The 17,614-nt window shown below is 38.6% G+C and overlaps 1 protein-coding gene across 1 annotated transcript in view; it reads left to right on the forward strand.

Moving 5' to 3' along the window:
* The first annotated feature begins 11,525 nt into the window (after window positions 1-11,525).
* The window catches only part of cnih1 (cornichon family member 1), a 29,370-nt gene continuing 23,281 nt past the window's right edge, over window positions 11,526-17,614 (forward strand). Inside the window, exons 1-2 of the mRNA XM_072268713.1 lie at window positions 11,526-11,749; window positions 12,346-12,414. Of these exons, the coding sequence (XP_072124814.1) occupies window positions 11,669-11,749; window positions 12,346-12,414 (150 nt within the window). The 5' untranslated portion in view covers window positions 11,526-11,668. The remainder of the gene's footprint in view (window positions 11,750-12,345; window positions 12,415-17,614) is intronic.

Raw genomic sequence — 17,614 nt, forward strand, 5'->3', positions numbered from 1 at the left:
GGAATAAAAATGGGTAAAGCCTGAAAAAGATAAAAAGTTTAGGTAGAATATTCATTTTTTCCGCTGGCTGGGCCACGTACTCCGTATGTCAGATGGGAGGATCCTGAAAGACCTGCTATACAGGGAACTGGCCTCCGGCAAGAGAGCACAAGGGCAACCCCATCTTCGTTTCAAAGATGTCTGCAAGAGAGACATGAAATCACTGAACATGAACGTCGAGAGGTGGGAGGACATCGCAAGCGATTGCTCTTGCTGGAGGCTGGAACTACGCAGAGGTCTAAAAAGAGGAGAAGAGAAGCACACTCATCAGAGAAAAAGCACCAAGACAACACTGAAGGACAGCGCCTTCAAGTGCAGTGGCTACAGCCAAGACTATCACTCCCGTGTGAGCCTCTACAGTCACAACAGACGCTGCTCTACCAACACAGGCTGAAACAAGACTTTCCTGGAGCAGAGCAATAGTCTCGCGAGACTAACAGATACCGCAAGAAAATTAGAATTAATTTGTCCAATCAACGATATTGAAAGAGGTGCCCAATTTAATAATATCTTTTTTACATGGTTCAATAAAGTAAAAAAGTTTTCTTTAAACAGGTGTTTGTAATTCTTAGTGACTGTTGCACCCAAATAAGTAAATTGATTCCTTACAATTTTAGAAGGGAGATTAGTATTAATTGATACCAAATTATTTAAAGGAAATAATTCACTCTTATGTAGGTTCAATTTATGTCCTGAAAACTGGCTAAAATGGGAGAGTAAAGAAAGTACGCAAGGTAACGAGGTCTCAACATTAGAGATAAAAAGCAATATATCATCAGCGTAAACTTAAGCGAGATTTTGTGGGTGATACCTCTCCTTAAAATACCACAGATATCATTAGATTCTCGAAAAGCAATGGTAAGGGGTTCTAAAGCTAGATCAAAAAGCAAAGGACTCAATGGACAGCTTTGTTTAGTTCCGTGGTGAAGTTTAAATGGTTTAGATTAGATTATGAGAACACTCAGTCCTCTTTTATTGTCGTTTAAAAATGCATACATGCATTAAGAAATGATACAATGTTCCTCCAGAGTGGTATCACAGAAAACAGGACAAACCAAAGACTAACACTGACAGAACCACATAATTATAACATATAGTTACAGCAGTGCAAAACAATGCCATAATTTGATGAAGAGCAGACCATGGGCACAGTAAAAAAAACTCTCCAAATCCCGAGTCAATCGTCTCCTGAGTCCCGGATAGCAGGTGGCAAAAGGGAGAAACTCCCTGCCATAAACCTCCAGGCACCAACAACTGCCAATGCCTTGGAAGCAGCCGACCACAGCCGACACCGAGTCCGTTCATCCGAAAACTTCAAGCCTCCAAACAGCCCCTCCAATACAGCCTCCCAAGCGCCAAACTCTGCCGAGCGCCTTCGACCTAGCCCCGGCTGCTGAAGCAAGCAAAGCTGAGGATTTGGGGCCTTCTGCTCCGGAGATTCCGGTTACCACACAGTAGCAGTGTCAGCGATTTCTCCAGATGTTCCTCCGTACTCTCATGTCTGTCTCCATCAAATCAGAATTGTGCACGGTCCCCTACTTGACAGATAACAGATATCATTCACCGGAGAGGCTGCGCGCGCTACGTCGCAATGCCATCTTCTCCTCCTCCTCTGTTGGAATTTTGAAAATTAGTAAGAACCCGAGCAGAAGGAGCTAAATAAAGTAATTTAATCCATTGAATAAAATCTGGTCCAAAATTAAATTTTTCTAAGGTTTTAAATAAATAATTCCATTCAAACCAATCGAAGGCTTTCTCAGCATCTAAGGATATCACACATTCTGATATCTCCTGAGGAGGAGAGTAAGTAACATTTAATACACGGCGTACATTAAAATGGGAATGTCAGTTTTTAATAAATGCAGTCTGATCATCAGAAATAATAGAAGGTAAAATATTTTCAATTCTACGAGCCAGAACTTTAGAAAGAATTTTAGTATCAACTTTGAGTAATGAAATTGGCCTATATGAAGGGCATTCAGTTGGATCATTGTTCTTTTTTAGGATAAGTGAAATAGAAGCTTCATAAAAAGATTGAGGCAAACTACCCAATTTGAAAGAATCCGAAAAGACTAAGTGGTATAATTAATGAAGAAAAAGCCTTATAAAATTCTCCAGAAAATCCATCTGGACCCGGAGACTTCCCTGAGTGTAATGAACGTATAGCCTCAGCTACTTCCTCATAAGAAATGGGTTGAGCCGTCTGTTTGCAATTATCTGCAGAAAGTGCAGAGATATTTAATTGATCTAGAAAATTATTCATTACAGTATTATCTATAGGGGAATCAGAACTATAAAGTTTAGAATAGAATTCTCTAAAAATATCATTTATTCCAGAGTAATCAGTTGTTCTATCACCATTAGTTTTGCAAATTTCTTTACTTTGTCTTTTAACTACAGAAGTTTTTTAATTGGTTGGCCAATACTTTGCCTGATTTATCTCAGTGAATGTAAAATTGAGTTTTATCTTTAAGAAGTTGAGCTTCAATTGGATATGTTAGCAGAAGATCATATTTAGTTTTAACTTCAACTCATCTTTTATATAAAACAGGATCTGGAGCTATAGCATATTTTTGATCTAATTGTTTCAATTGATTGGCTAATTCAATTCTTTCTTTATTAGCTTTATTCTTAACACTCACAGTATAAGAAATAATTTGTCCTCTACTATAGGCCTTGAAAGTATCCCACACAATAAGATTAGAAGTCTCTTCCTTTTTATTCTCTTCAAAAAACAAAATAATATGCTTCTCTGGAAATTTTAAAAATTCCTTATCAGATAACAAAGTTGTAATAAAACGCCAGAATCTGTTGGTTTGAAGAAGACCAGGGAGTTTTAAAGATAGAAATATAGGAGCATGATCTGAAACGGTAATCTCTTTATATTCACAGGAACGATTTGATGAAATCATTTGACTATCGATAAAAAAAAATCAATCCTGGAATATGTATGTTGAACATGGGAAAAAAATGAATACTCCCTATCTAAAGGATGTAAAAAACACCAAACATCAACTATACCACACTTCAATAAAAAGGATTGAATAGACAAAGCTGATTTATTGAGAGACACTGGTTTAGAAGATGATCAGTCTAAAATTGGGTCTAGCCAACAGTTAAAATCTCCTCCCATCACCAAAGAATAAAGTTTGAGATCTGGTAAAAATGAAAAAAAATTTTTCAAAGAATCCTGGGTCATCTATATTTGGGGCATACACATTGGCAAATACTATTAATTTATTATCTAGTTTTCCTGAAACTATAACAAAACGTCCATTAGTATTAGATATTACTTTATGTTGGACAAAGGAAAGTGTATTATCTATAAGAATCGAAACTCCTCTAGATTTGGCCTGAAAAGAAGAATGAAAACGAAATCCATTCCAACGGCTAAAAAAACATAAATTTTTCACATTTGTGTATGTGAGTTTCCTGTAAAAAAAATAATAGGGACCTTAAATTTCTTAATATAAGCAAAAATCTTATTATGTTTAACAGGGTGATTTAACCCTTTCATGTTAAAACTGAGTAAATTAACAGTTTGGTCCATTTTTAATATTATTTAAAGGAAGGGTTAAAATGTAAGTTAAAAACCAAGCAAAAAGTTGGCTAAAAATTCGAAAACAGCTTTTGAGAAAAAAAACATACCCCCACCCATCTCCCAAAGAAAGAAAACCGACCAATAGAAAGTCAGCATCTACGAACTATGGACAAATCCCCCAAAAAACCTGGTGATCGCACCAATTAGTTTCGAGGTTATTTATATTCCAACCTAGACTAAACAATACCCAAACAAGAGATTCAATTCTCATATATCAAAAATACAGTATTAAAAAATACAAAAGGAAATTAGTTACAAAGGTTTACTAAAAGTAAAAGATACAATTATTCATACAGATAGACATTAAACATTAATCTTATATCTTCATGGAAAAACAGACTAAGCAGTTAGCCTTCAAATTTAAAAAATCTTTGTGCTTCAAATGAAGCCATTTGAAGGATCCATCTTTAATGAGATTCTCAGTCATACTGGGTAGCCAAGGGATAGGTTAAAACCCTTATTTAAAAATTTCCAACAGAGTTTGTTTAAACTTAGCATATTCCTGCATAACCTCAAGCGAATAATCTTTGAGAATCTTAATATTCCACCCTATAACCAATCATGCCCCTTCGATGGGATTTGCAAATTAAAAAATTTTCATTTAATCTTGTGTCTTCATGTAAGGAGAAACTAAACAGCTAGCCTTCGGATTTTAAAAACTTTTGTGCTTCAACAGTTGAGCGGGACCATTCAAAAGAACCGTTTTTAAGTGTGATTGTGAGTTGGGCTGGGTAGCGAAGGGAAGGCTTGAAACCCTTATTAAAAAGCTCAGATATAACTTCTTTGAACTTATCACGTTTCTGCATAACCTCAGGTGAATAATCGACAATTCTAATCTTGCGACCATTACAGTCAATCATGCCTCTTCGACGAGATTTGCGAATTAAGAGTTTTTTTGTTTTAAATTCCTGAAAACAGATTATTACTGATCTTGGTCTCTGACCATTAGGAGTTCTAAACGCAGGAGATCTGTAAACTCGATCAATCGTAGGCACAGATGTCAAAATCTCCAGAAATAATTCTGGCAAAAAGTTTGCAAAAAACTCCATAGGATAATTGCCTTCGATTAATTCTTCGAGAACTCATATGTTGTTCCTTCTACTTCTATTTCCTAGGTTGATAATCTTCTGTCTTGACTTTTTGTTGGATTTCGATTGCTTTTCACAAAGCTTCTACAATTCATCCACTTCCGTTTCCAGAGCCAACAAATTTTCCTCATTATTTTTAATACGTTTATTGTGTTCACTAAGAATTTGTTGAATAGAATCCAATTTACCATCTATTTGTTTAAATTCAGAGCTGAATTGTTGAAATTTCTCAGAGGCTTCTCGTGTATGACTTTGCAGCAATTCCATAATAGAATCCAAAGAGGCAGGAAAATCATCCTTTTTAGTACCTCTGGCACTCCTTCCAACCATAATGAAAGAATATCACACTTAAAAAAAGAAGTTTCAAGACAGGTTGGAAATAGTAAGATAATTAGAGTTGGAGCAACGGCAGATTGCTGTTCTCCATCAGCCACCACCAGGAAATCTCACCCTTCTACATGTTTTTAAAAGGTATTATTATTAATTGGATTACTAAGCCCTAGCAGAAAATTACAAGATTTTTTTCTTAAATGTGCAAATTACTTTCCATCTTGGATGCCACATTTAATCCTGTTCTCATGTTATGGAGTCAAAGAGTAACACAGTTAGGAAGTAAGCCCTTTGGCCCAACTCACCAATGCAGCCGGCCACACAGGTCCCATTTGCCCACATTTGGCTATCCCCTTCTAAACCTTTTTAATTCATTTAAATTCCTTGGTGTTATCATTTTGGAGGATCTTGCCTGGGACTGCCACATTAAGTGCCATTGCAAAGAAAGCACAGCAATGCCTCTATTAGAAGTTTGCACCGATTTGGCATTTCCTCTAAAACTTTGACAAAGCTCTATAGAAGCACCTTGGAGAATATTTTCACCGATTGCATTATGGCCTAGTATGGAAAAGCCGACAAAAAGTGATGGACACAGCTCAGTGCATCACAGGAAAAGCTCTCCCACTATCTATAAGGAGCGGTGTCACAAGAAAGCAGCATCCATCATCAAGGACTGCGCCATTTAGGTCATGCTCTATTATGGCTGTTGCCATTGGGAAGGAGTACAGGAGGAGCCATGGGCTCCACACCACCAGGTTCAGGAACAGTTAATACCCTTCAGCCATCAAGCTTTTGAACCAGCATGGATCACTTCTCTCTCCTCAACACTGGACTCACTTTCAAGAGTTATAACGCATGTTCTCAGTATTTATTTACTTACATTTTTATTATTAGTAGTTTTTCTGCATTTGCACTGTTTTTAGTCTTCTGCACAGTTGTCAGACTGTGTAGTTTTTCATTAGTTCTATAGTATTTTGTTCCTGTGAATACCTGTAAGAAAATTAATTTCAGTAGTATATGGTGACATATAATACTTTGATAATAAATTTACTTTGAACCCTTCCTATTCATGTACTTATCCAAGTTCCTTTTGAATGTTATTGTACATGCCTCAACCACTATCTCATTCCGATAACACACCACCCACTGTGGGAAGAAGTTGCGTCTTAGGCCCCTTTTAAATCTGTTACCTCTCACCTTTAAACCTATGCCTCTTACATTTTTTTAGTTCCTCTTTTCTAGCGGGAAAAAAGACTCTACATTCACCCTCATGATTTTATCTCTCAATCCAGCAACCATCAATCATCTACATTCAAAGCATAAAATCCCAGCCTGCCCAACCTTTTGAAATTGCTTGGGCCCATGAACCCAGGAAGCATCCTTGTAAATTTTCTCTGGACTCTTTCCAGTTTAGTGGTGTCTTCCCCGCCCCCGCCAAAAAAATTGATGAAAATGGTACGCACAATACTCCTTTCTTTTTCAATCTTTTTATTAATTTCAAAATATAGAAACAAAACATAGCAATAATACAGATAATATGAGATGTATTGTTACATTTAAAAAAAGAGTAATTGCAAAACCAAATAGTGGAAATTACCAAAACTCCCATAGATGTAGAACTGATCACGGATAATATAAAGCAAAAAAAAGAAAAAAGACAAAAAGAGAGAAAAAAAAAACCCATCCCAAAAGAAAAAAAAACAACTAAACTAAACTAAAAGACTTGGGCAAAACTAACAACTTAAAAATGGAAAAGAAGAAAACCTCAGCGTCGACGATTCCATTCCCCTCCAACAACAGTACAGAGAAATAAAACAAGTTTGGAAATGATCAAATTACATCAAATGAAAATGCTGAATAAATGGCCTCCAAATTTTTTCAAACTTAATAGAAGGGTCATAAACTGCACTTCTAATTTTCTCCAAATTCAGACACAGCATAGTTTGTGAAAACCAATGAAATACTGTAGGAGGGTTGATCTCTTTCCAATTCAACAAAATGGACCTTCTAGCTATTAAAGTAAGAAATGCAATCATCCTTCGTGATGAAGAGGTTAAATTATTTGAGTCTATCATTGGTAGTCCAAAGATAGCAGTAATTGGATGAGGTTGTTGTACGCACAATACTCCAAGTGTGTTCTCACCAACATCTTTTACAACTACACCAGTATACTCAGTCAAATACTCAATGTCCCGAATGACAAACTGCAGTGTACCAAATATCTTCTTCACCACCCTGTCTACCTGTGATGCCTCTTTCAGCAAAATCTGGACAAATTCCTAACTTCTGTTCTCCAATACTCAGGGCCTGATCATGCATTGCTCAAGTACTACCCTACTTTGAGAGTAAGAAAATGAAGCAAGATTGACCTTGTATAATTTTAATCCATGAAAGACATGCTAGTTCTGCATAGAAAATTGTGAAGTCTGCTGTTGTGTAATACATTGGAGTCTCATAACTGAATTAAAGCACCTTGCTGATTCTTGAAAGCTAAGGGTTGGGGGCAGAAGTCAGCTCAGTTGCTATTTCTAAGGAGAAGGTGTGTGTGACCTTAATGGTTCGATAAGTCACCTGGACAAATTGGACTCCACCCCAGGGTTCTGAAAGAGGTAGCTGAGGAGATTGTGGAGGCATTAATAATGATCTTTAAAGAATCACTAGATTCTGGAATGGTGCCGGAGGACTGGAATATTGCAAATGTCACTCCACTCTTTAAGAAGGGAGGGAGACAGAAGAAAGGAAATTATAAACAACACACCAAAATGTTGGAGGAACTCAGCAGATCAGGCAGCATCCATGGAAATGAGCAAAGAGCCAAATTTCAGCCTGAGACTCTTTTCTCAGGACTGGAAAGGAAGAGGAAAGACACAATAAAAAGGTGGGGGGAGGAAGGGAAAAGGGACAGTTCAAAGGTGGTAGATGACACCAGGTGGGTGGGAAGGGTAAAGAGCTGGAGATGAAAAAATCTGATAAAGAGAGGAGTGGACCATTGAAGAAAGGGCACCAGGGTGAAGAAGAGGTAAGAGGACAGAGTGAGAAATAGAAGAAGGGGAGGGGCGATTTTTTTTCATAAGGATATATCGAAATACATGCCATCAGTTTGAAGGCTACCCAGACAGAATATAAGGTGTTGCTTCTCCATCCTGAGAGTGGCCTCATCCTAGCGCAAGATGAGACCATGGTGTGACATGTCGCAATGTGAATGGGAATCAGAATTAAAATGGGCCACCAGGAAGCTCCGCTTTTGGCAGATGAAGCGGAGGTGCTCGACGAAGTGGTGTCCCAATTTACAATGGGTCTCACCAATGTAGAGGAGGCCACATCAGGAGCACCCGTCACAATAGATGACCCTAGTAGGTGAAGTGTTGCCTACCTGGAAGGACCGTTTGGAGCCCCAAGTGCGGGTGAGGGAGGAGGTGAATGACCAGGTGTAGCACATTGGTCACATGCAGGGATAAGTGTCGGGGGGAGGGACAATTGGACAAAGGATTCATGGAGGGAGCAATCCCTGCAGAAAGCGGAGAGTGTGGGGGGGCAGGGGTGCGGGATTGGTAAAGATGTATTTAGTGGTAGGTTCCTTTTGGAGATGGTGGAAATTGTGGAGAAGGATGTGTTGGATGCAGAGGCTCATGTGGTGGTAGGTAAAGAAAAGAGGAACTCTATCACTCTAAAGGCAGTGGGAAGATGGGGTGAGCATGGAAGTCTGGGAAATGGAAGAGATGTGGGAGAGGGTGGCAACAATGGTGGAGGAAGAGAAACCCCGATCTTTGAAGAAGGTGGACATCTCTGATGTTCTGGAAAGGAAAGCCACATCCTGGGAATAAATTTTTACAGGAGACAGGGTGGGAAGAGGTATAGTCAAGGTAGCCGTGGGAGCCGGTAGATAGGAAATTATAGACTTGTTAACCTGACTTTGGTGGTTGGGAAGATGCTGGAGTCCATTATTAAGCATGAGGTTTCAGGGTACTTGGAGACATATGATAAAATAGGCCTAAGTCGGGAACTCTTGCCTGAAAAATCTGTAGGAACCCTTTGAGCATAAACACAGGAGAGTCACTGGATGTTGTCTACTAGGATTTTCAAAAGGCCTTTGTCAAGATGCCACCCATGAGGTTGCTAAACAAGATAAGAGCCCATGATATTACAGGAAAGATACTAGCACAGATAGAAGACTGACTGACTGGTAGGAGACAAAGAGTGGGAATAAAGGGGGCCCTTCCTGGTTGGCTGCCAGTGACAAGAGATGTTCCATAGGGGTCTGGGGACTAATTCTTTTCACCTTATACGTCAACAGTTTGGATGATGGAATTGATGGGTTTGTGGCCAAGAAGACACCATATACAAAGATAGCTGATGGGGCAGGTAGTGCTGAGGAAGCAGGGAGTCTGCAGACAGATCTGGAGAATAGGAAAAGAAGTGACAGATAGAATAAATTGAAGGGAAATCTATGCTCATGCACTTTGATAGAAGAAATAAGGATGTAGCATAGGCTATTTTCTAAAGGGGAACAAATTCAGAAATCAGCAGTCCAAAGCGACTTGGGAGTCCTCATAAAGGATTTCCTGAAGCTTAATTTTCAGGCTGAGTCGGTGAAAAGGAAGGCAATTGCAATGTTAGCATTCATTTCAACAGGACTAAAATACAAATAAAACAAGTCTGTAATGCTAAGGCTTTATAAGGCATTAGTCAGACTGCACTTGGAGAACAGTGAGCAGTTTTGGGCCCCTATTGTAAGAAAAAATGTGCTGGCATTGGAGAGGATCCAGAGGAAGTTCACAGGAATGAAAGGGTTAATGTATGAGGTGTGTTTGATGGCTCTAAGCCTGTACTCACTGGAGTTTAGAAGAACGAGGGAGGATCTCATTGAAACCTATCAAATATAGAAAGGCCTAGATAGAGCACACATGGAAAAGTTATTTCCTGTTATAGGGGATCATAGAACCAGAGGGCACAGCCTCAGAATACATGGATGTCCCTTTAGAATGAAGAATTTTTTAGTCAGAGAGTGATGAATCTGTGGAATTCATTGCCACAGCCATGAAGTCATTGGGTATATTTAAAGTGGAGGATGATGGGTTTTTGATTAGTCAGGGCATCAAAGGTTATGAGATTTAATGATGTTCGCTTATTTGACTCTGAAATTGGTCCTGTTTTTGGACCTGGTGGCTCATAAACAAATGCAAGGGGCAAGTGGGTAGATAACTGAAAGAGTGGTGTGGAGTCCTTCCTGATGAACAATGTCAAAAATCTGACTGAAGTTTAAGAGGAGCATGTAAAGTGGTAACTACTTATTTCAACATTTTTCTACGAGTTGCAATCCTGTACAAGATACCTCTGATGGACAAAATCCACAATAAGATTTTTAGAGTAAACAGTTGTCTTTTCGGGTGGACACCCTTCAGGAGTTGTGATGAAAGTCTCAGCCCAAAATGTCAACTGTTTACTCTTTTCCATAGATGCTGCCTAGCTTGCTGAGTTCTTCCAGCATTTTGTGTGCATTGCTTGGATAGCCAGCATCTGTAGATTTTGCCTTTTATGTGGTAGGATTCAACGAGCAACTTCTTGGCCACAGGGAGGAACCAAAGATTTTTCCTGTGCCAGACAGCAGAGGCCTCTGTAGTTACTAGTTAGAATAGTTTCATTTCTTGAAGATGGTCATGATTGTGACATCTATGAAGTACCCTGGATAGGAGGTTGTGGATTTTTGAATGAAGCTCTTCATGGTCAGGTTTTTAGTAGGAATATGAGAGGTCTGTCAATCAGATTCAGCATCAGGGCTGGGCTGAGTGGTTGGGCTAGATGTCATTAATAAATTCACCAACATGCTTGGCAGCCTGTGGGATTATGCCTTGTGCGTTTAGGCTACAATGGCCATGAAAACCCACGTTTTGGCTGCCAATTATTTGCAGGACTTTCAGCTTTATTTCACATCTTGTCCTTTAGTTCCAGTAATTTTCTGCTGGAAGTTAACCAGGAGTCATTAAGTAATGATGAAGGAGTTTGGCCCGAAACGTCGACTGTTTATTTCTCTCGATGCTGGCTGACCCAAGGAGTTCCTCCAGCACTTGTGTGTGTTTTTTTTTGCTCACGATTTCCAGCATCTGAGGTCTCTCTTGTATGTATGGACCTACCAGTAAATTTTAGGGTTAAAGCTATATTTTCTCGCCGTCACTGGTCTCGTCCCGTAAGCAGGGAGGACAAGAGCACAGATCACTCCCGAGACCCGGCAGGTCGCCCAGGTCCGGCCCGGCCCGGCCCGCGAGGATTCGAACTCCTGAGGGAGGGGCTGTGAGCGTCACGTGACCTCGCAGCGTTGACGTATCCGATGTTGTCCCCGCGCAGCGCGCACACCCGGCCCCGCCCAGCCCGGGAGAGTTCGAACTCCGGAGGGTGGGGCTGTGAGCGTCACGTGACCTCGCAGCGTTGACGTATCCGATTCTGTCCCCGTGCAGCGCGCACACCTGGCCTGGCCCAGCCCGGGAGAGTTCGAACTCCGGAGGGAGGGGCTGTGAGCGTCATGTGACCTCGCAGCGTTGACGTATCCGATTCTGTCCCTGCGCAGCGCGCACACCCGGCCTAGCCTGGCAAGCGGCGCTTGCCCTCAGCCAAGATGGCGTTTACATTCGCGGCCTTTTGTTACATGTTGGCGCTGCTACTCACTGCTGCTCTAATATTCTTTGCCATTTGGCATGTGAGTATCCGATTATGTTGATCTTGGTCCGTGCTCTTTTTTTTGGAGGAGTCATTTTGTGTATTTTTATTTCACACAAGTGGAAGGGCGTGTGATTGTATTGGGTCAGTTTGGCCTCCATAGTTTACACCTATTGTCAGGCCTGAGGAGATAACGTCAAAATAAGATAATGATCCTTCACTTTCCGTGGTAAATTATTATTAAAATATTATCATCCGCACCCTGTGCTTAAAGCTTCCTCATTTATGACTTGTTCACTCCTAGAACGGCATAGTTAGTGCATGTATAGGATTGAATTAGTCTTGTTACAAACAAGAGAAAATCTGCAGATGCTGAAAATCCAAGATAACACACAAAATGCTGGAGGAACTCAGCAGCTCAGGCAGCATCTAAGGAAACATCAGGGTGTTACCATTCGTAAGTGGATCCAGGATGATGTATTCATTGTTTTAATTTAAAAACTCTGACAACAGGAGTTGTATGTAGAATAGATTTAAGTTGGATTTCTCTGTATTTCTTTGTGTAAATTAGATTTATCTATGGTCTCTGAAAATGTTGGTGTGATACCAAGTTATACCTTTAATGTTCTTTTCCAGATTATCGCATTTGATGAATTGAAGACTGACTACAAGAATCCTATAGACCAATGTAATACACTCAATCCTGTAAGTTAACGTGGAATGAGTTTTGTATATATGTGAATTTTCAATTTCTCTTCCTACTAAACGATTTTTCTTTTGAGTCTGTTGATTCATGCTGCCTTAACCTTTGTATTCTGACTGTTGCTAATCTACACTGATCTTATCAGCTGTCATACTAACATTTTTTCAATCTGCTTTTGTCATTTTTTTCGGTACAAAGACAGTTGTAAAGGTCAAAAAGATTAAAAGAGTCAAAATGGCATTAAAGGTTTGTACTAATTTCTAGTTAAATGCCTTTCATTAAAGAAAATCCTGTGGTCATATGTGAATGTCTTTCAGATTGTAATTGATAATTTGCAAGAAATAAATTAAGCAGTATGTTGTTATTAAAACTTGTGCCTTGTCCACCTGTGCTAATATCCATAGCTGAGTGGAACAGTTGGAACTTGAATATATTTTGAAATTAGAATGATATTTAGTAACCTTAAAAATCAAAAGATTCCTTAAATGATTAACAAATGAAAATATTGTGAAGGCCATTTAACTGAAAGACTATTGTAAATGGCCCAGTGTCATTAAACATAACCCATTATTGTGCATATGGTGAAGCATTTAATCGTTGCTAATAAATACTCATCTTGATGTTGAAATTCTGGTGTGCTGCCTTTCAAGGAATGAGAAGATACTTGCAGAAGATGTGCAATGCTTTTAGAACTGTCAAATATAAATTCTTTTTAATCAATGGTCTCGCAAAATGTCAATCTCACGATTTTGTTATTGGCTGATATGACCATTAATTATGGATAATGGAACTATTTGGCATACTTTTCTCTATTTACAGAAAGGTCATCAAGTTCCCCTGTTTTCCATTTGTAGAATCATTCCTTAAATAATTTGTGGATGTTCCACACATCCTAATTTATCTAGAGGATCTTTCTATGTCTAGTACCTCTTAGTTTAAGCTAGTATTTCCTTGTCCTGCTCTTTTAAGTTTAGAAGAAGATATTTTCTTCAGACACACACTTCCTCTGCATTAACACCTTGCATACCTTGTAGGAAAGTTACACTGTACTGCCTTCAGTGCAGGAAAAGTGTGCATTTCTGAAGCTTTTGTGAAAACAAGATCAACTTTGTGGCTCTTTACCGCACTGCCTCTACACAATGATTTGGACTGGGGTCAGTTGCATTGGGCATCATCACCATTCCACCAGTCTAGATCTGAGCAGTGCAACATGGAAGTTGGAGGTACTTTCATAATCTGGTGTCAGTACATCTGATCTTCCGCTGCATTGCTGTATTCGTCATTAAATCCATTTTGCATTCCAGAGTATATGAGCTAAGTAGCTATAAGTATTTGCGTCAGACTTGTAGCTTTACGATAGCAATAGCTGAATATTTAAGCAGCATTCAAATAGAGTTATTAAGATATTTTGTATTTTCTTCACATTACATGATTTAATGTATTTTAACTAAATTTATTTTTGAACCCAATTATTTAAATGTTTTGAAGCTGTTTTTAAATATCACTGAATATTGTGGACAATTAAAAATAGTTAAACTTGCTTTTGACAGCAACTGGCTGTCACAGGCTGTTGGGACTGTCCTCAGTTTCCATTACTTGAGGCTTCATTGTCACTTGTGTTCCATAGAATGGCTACAGTAGTGGTCTCCAGTAAAGTAGATACCACAGGTCTTTGAAAGGTTAGTGAATTCGTGATGGGAAGTGAATGTATCCTGGGTTTGGTATCGACAGCAGTTATTATGTTTTTGTAATGAGAGTTGAGAAGTGTATGGGGAAGAGGAACAGTGGGGCGTGGTTCTGTTTGAAGTCAGAACATTGCAGCACATTACTTTCTCCAACTGTTGTTTTTATGATTCAGCATTCTTTAGGTTTGTTTATGACACTACATTACTAGAGCATATTGAATACTGAGTGCATTAAGGCTGTTGTTTGGATCTTATTTAGTTACCAATGAATATGTGTGTGACCATGTTTCCTTTGTGTAGTAGCAGAGGATGTGTATGATGCTATAGTCTCATTCTCTTCTGTAATTCTGCTTGATTATTTTGTTCAAGATTTTTGAAGTTCTCCATTCTCTCATCCAAAACTGCTGTTAATGTGTGTACATTAGACCGGATTATATTGTTTTTGAACCAGACTAATTGATGTAGATTTGAAAATACTTTAATAGGATTTTAATTATACTACATGACATTTGTTAATTGAACAAATTGTTGATTTGTTGCAAACTACATCACAGCTTTTAATAGAAGTGAGATATATTTCCAACACAATACCAACAAGATTGTGCTTTGCGGAAGGGTTTTCTGAGGGTATAGGTGAAAATAACCTGACTTACAGAAAATTTGTCTTTATGCAAATTCACCCCAAAAATAGTTGCCATCAATGCATGCTAGTGACCTACCAGAAAGCTTTCCTTTTAAGTTTTTCCTGATGTCTCTGGTTGAGTTCAAAGTTACTAAAATCTATTAAAAGCCCTAAGTAAATTTATTATCTATGTACGTGTTATCATAAATGTGCTAAATTGAGATTCATTTTCTTGCATGCATTTACAGGAAAATAAATACAATAGAAATTATGAAAACATACATAAAGACTAACAAACATTCACTATGCAAAAGATGACAGTTGTGCAAATAAAAAAAATAAATAATACTGAGAGCATGACTTGTAGAGTCCTTGAAGGTGAGTCTAGGTTGTGGAATCAGTTCAGAGTTTTGTTGAATGAAGTTATTCACACCGGTTCATGAGGCTGATGGTTGTGTGGTAATAACTGTTTCTGAACCTGGTGGTGTGGGACTTAAAAGCTCCTGTACTTCCTGCCCGATGGTATAAGCGAGGAGAGCATGGCCTGGATGACTGGGTGGGGTGATCCTTTATGGTCTGTTGGTTATTGATTGCTCTGAACAGCCATTCAGGAACAAAAGTTTTCTTTAACTTTTTCAATATTATGTGTTAAATGAAGATTATAATGTACAGGATTAGCAGAAATACCATAGACATTATTTAAAATCACATCAAAATCCTTTGACCAAAAAATTCATATTTGGTTATAACCATTATAAGATCTTGTAGGGCCAAATTGATTATTAAGAAGTAATGATACTTGGGAATGTTTACATTTTGTAAAGCATGTTTACAAAAACCTTGTGCTATAAAGCACCATACTTTAGAAAGAGCCTGGTTTGCAAGTGGATTAAAGTCATGTCTTTGATTCAAGTGATTTTTTAAAAATTCCCTTCATATCAATGAGGCAAAGCTATGAACAACGCAGCCTGAAGAGGCATGCTTCTGTGCATCACTGGCAGTTGTTAGGATCTCTACATAAAATGATTTGTCTGGAAGAATCCCAAGGTTGCTGCTAATTTCATAGTAAAATATCATTGCTCAGTGTTAAATGTGTGCTATTGCTTTCTTTTCTAGATAGTTTTCTTTTTTCCATTTTTTCCTTCAATCTTTTTTCCTTTAAATGGCTTTGTTCCTGTCACAAGTCAATAACACTTTCTACTAAATACGAAGAAATTTGCCCATTAAAAAATCTGATGAGGCATCTTCTGATATTGGTCACTACACTTGCAAGCTCAAAGATGGTCTTTAGTATTCAGTTATTCAAGGAATCAATCATGTTAAAGAATTCTTGTATTGCAAACCAGGAGGAAAAAAATTTAAAAAAATATTTTATATGATGTGCTGTATAACGAATGGACATGTAGTAGAAGTCGAAATTTCAAGAAAGTATCAGCCTCCTCTACATTGGTGAGACCTATCGTAAATTGTGAGGCTGCTTTGTCAAGCACCTCCACTCCATCTGCCAAAAGTGGAACTTCCTGGTGGCCAAACATTTTAATTCCAATTCCCAGTCATGTTCTGACGTGTCAGTCCATAGTCGCCTCTTGTGCCACGATGAGGACACCCTCAGGGTAGAGAAGCAGCACCTTATGTTCAGTCTGAGTAGCTTCCAACCTGATGACATAAATATAGATTACTCCTTCCAGTAAAAGAAATTCCCTCCCCTCCCCTCTTCTCACCTGCCTATCATCTCCCCCTAGGGCCCTCCTCCCGTTACTCCTGTGGTCCACTCTCCTATCAGGTTCCTTCATCTTCAGCTCTTTACCTTTCCTATCCATCTGGCTTCACCTATCACCTTCTAGCTATCCTCCTTCCCCCCACCACGTTTTATTCTGTCATCTCCCCCTTTCTTTCCAGTCCTAAGGAAGGGTCTTGGCCCAAAACGTTGACGGTTTTTTCATTTCCATAGATGCTGCCTGACCTGCTGAGTTCTTCCAGCATTTTGTACGTGTTGTCTAAAATTTTATTTTTGTTTATATGTTCATAATATTTTGCACAAAAATTGTAATCCATTGTTATTTTTTGGGGGGGAGTGCTAAAACTGAACAGCAATTCTATTTTATCATGCTTACCCTGAACTCCGGAGTTATTTCTGTTCAGTTTTTTCCCCCTCTATTTGAAGCAAGCTGTTGTTTTCTAACTTTACATTAATACAGACCAGGGATTGATCTGAGTCTCAAACAAGATATGAATCTTGCTGTACCTTTTCATACAGTGCATTTACTCACTGACCAGCTAGTTGCACCTTGGTGTAGTTTTGAATATTATATCATATTCACTGGAGTAATGTATTTTTCATTGTGTTAAGTAAATTAAAGTATTACTTGCCCAACCACAGTCAGACTCTGGCACCTGTACTGCTTAAAAAATGGGTGGAAAAGCACTGATCTTGATCCACCATTTTTAAAGAAACAGCTAACCAATGGGACTGATGGTGTTGTGGAAATATGTAATTTCCTGATAATAAATGATGGCCAGATACTTGACTCATTCAGAGGTGATACGTCAGTGAATGAGATTTGTAGTCACTATCATAACGTTGTCAATTCACATTTTGTTTTTGGCAATGCTTGTGCATGCTGTGAACAGGGGTTCAGCTTGACCCTGGCTTTCCGCTGTTAACTAGAACTCAGGATGTTGTATTTGCTTGAGGGTTCTTTTATTTAAGTCATTTCTAATGCAGCAACTGATAAGGAGCGAGAAACTAAAATAAAACAGAATATGTTATCTCAACAATATGAACAATTTAATTATGAAAAATACTGAAAAACATTGACAGAACATTCTAATGGAGAGAATCAGACTTTTCTGGCACAGGAGGATGACACTTGGTCCATTATGTCTGTAATAACT

Source organism: Mobula birostris, chromosome 1 (genome assembly GCF_030028105.1).
Source record: "Mobula birostris isolate sMobBir1 chromosome 1, sMobBir1.hap1, whole genome shotgun sequence".
NCBI classification, from domain to species: domain Eukaryota; kingdom Metazoa; phylum Chordata; class Chondrichthyes; order Myliobatiformes; family Myliobatidae; genus Mobula; species Mobula birostris.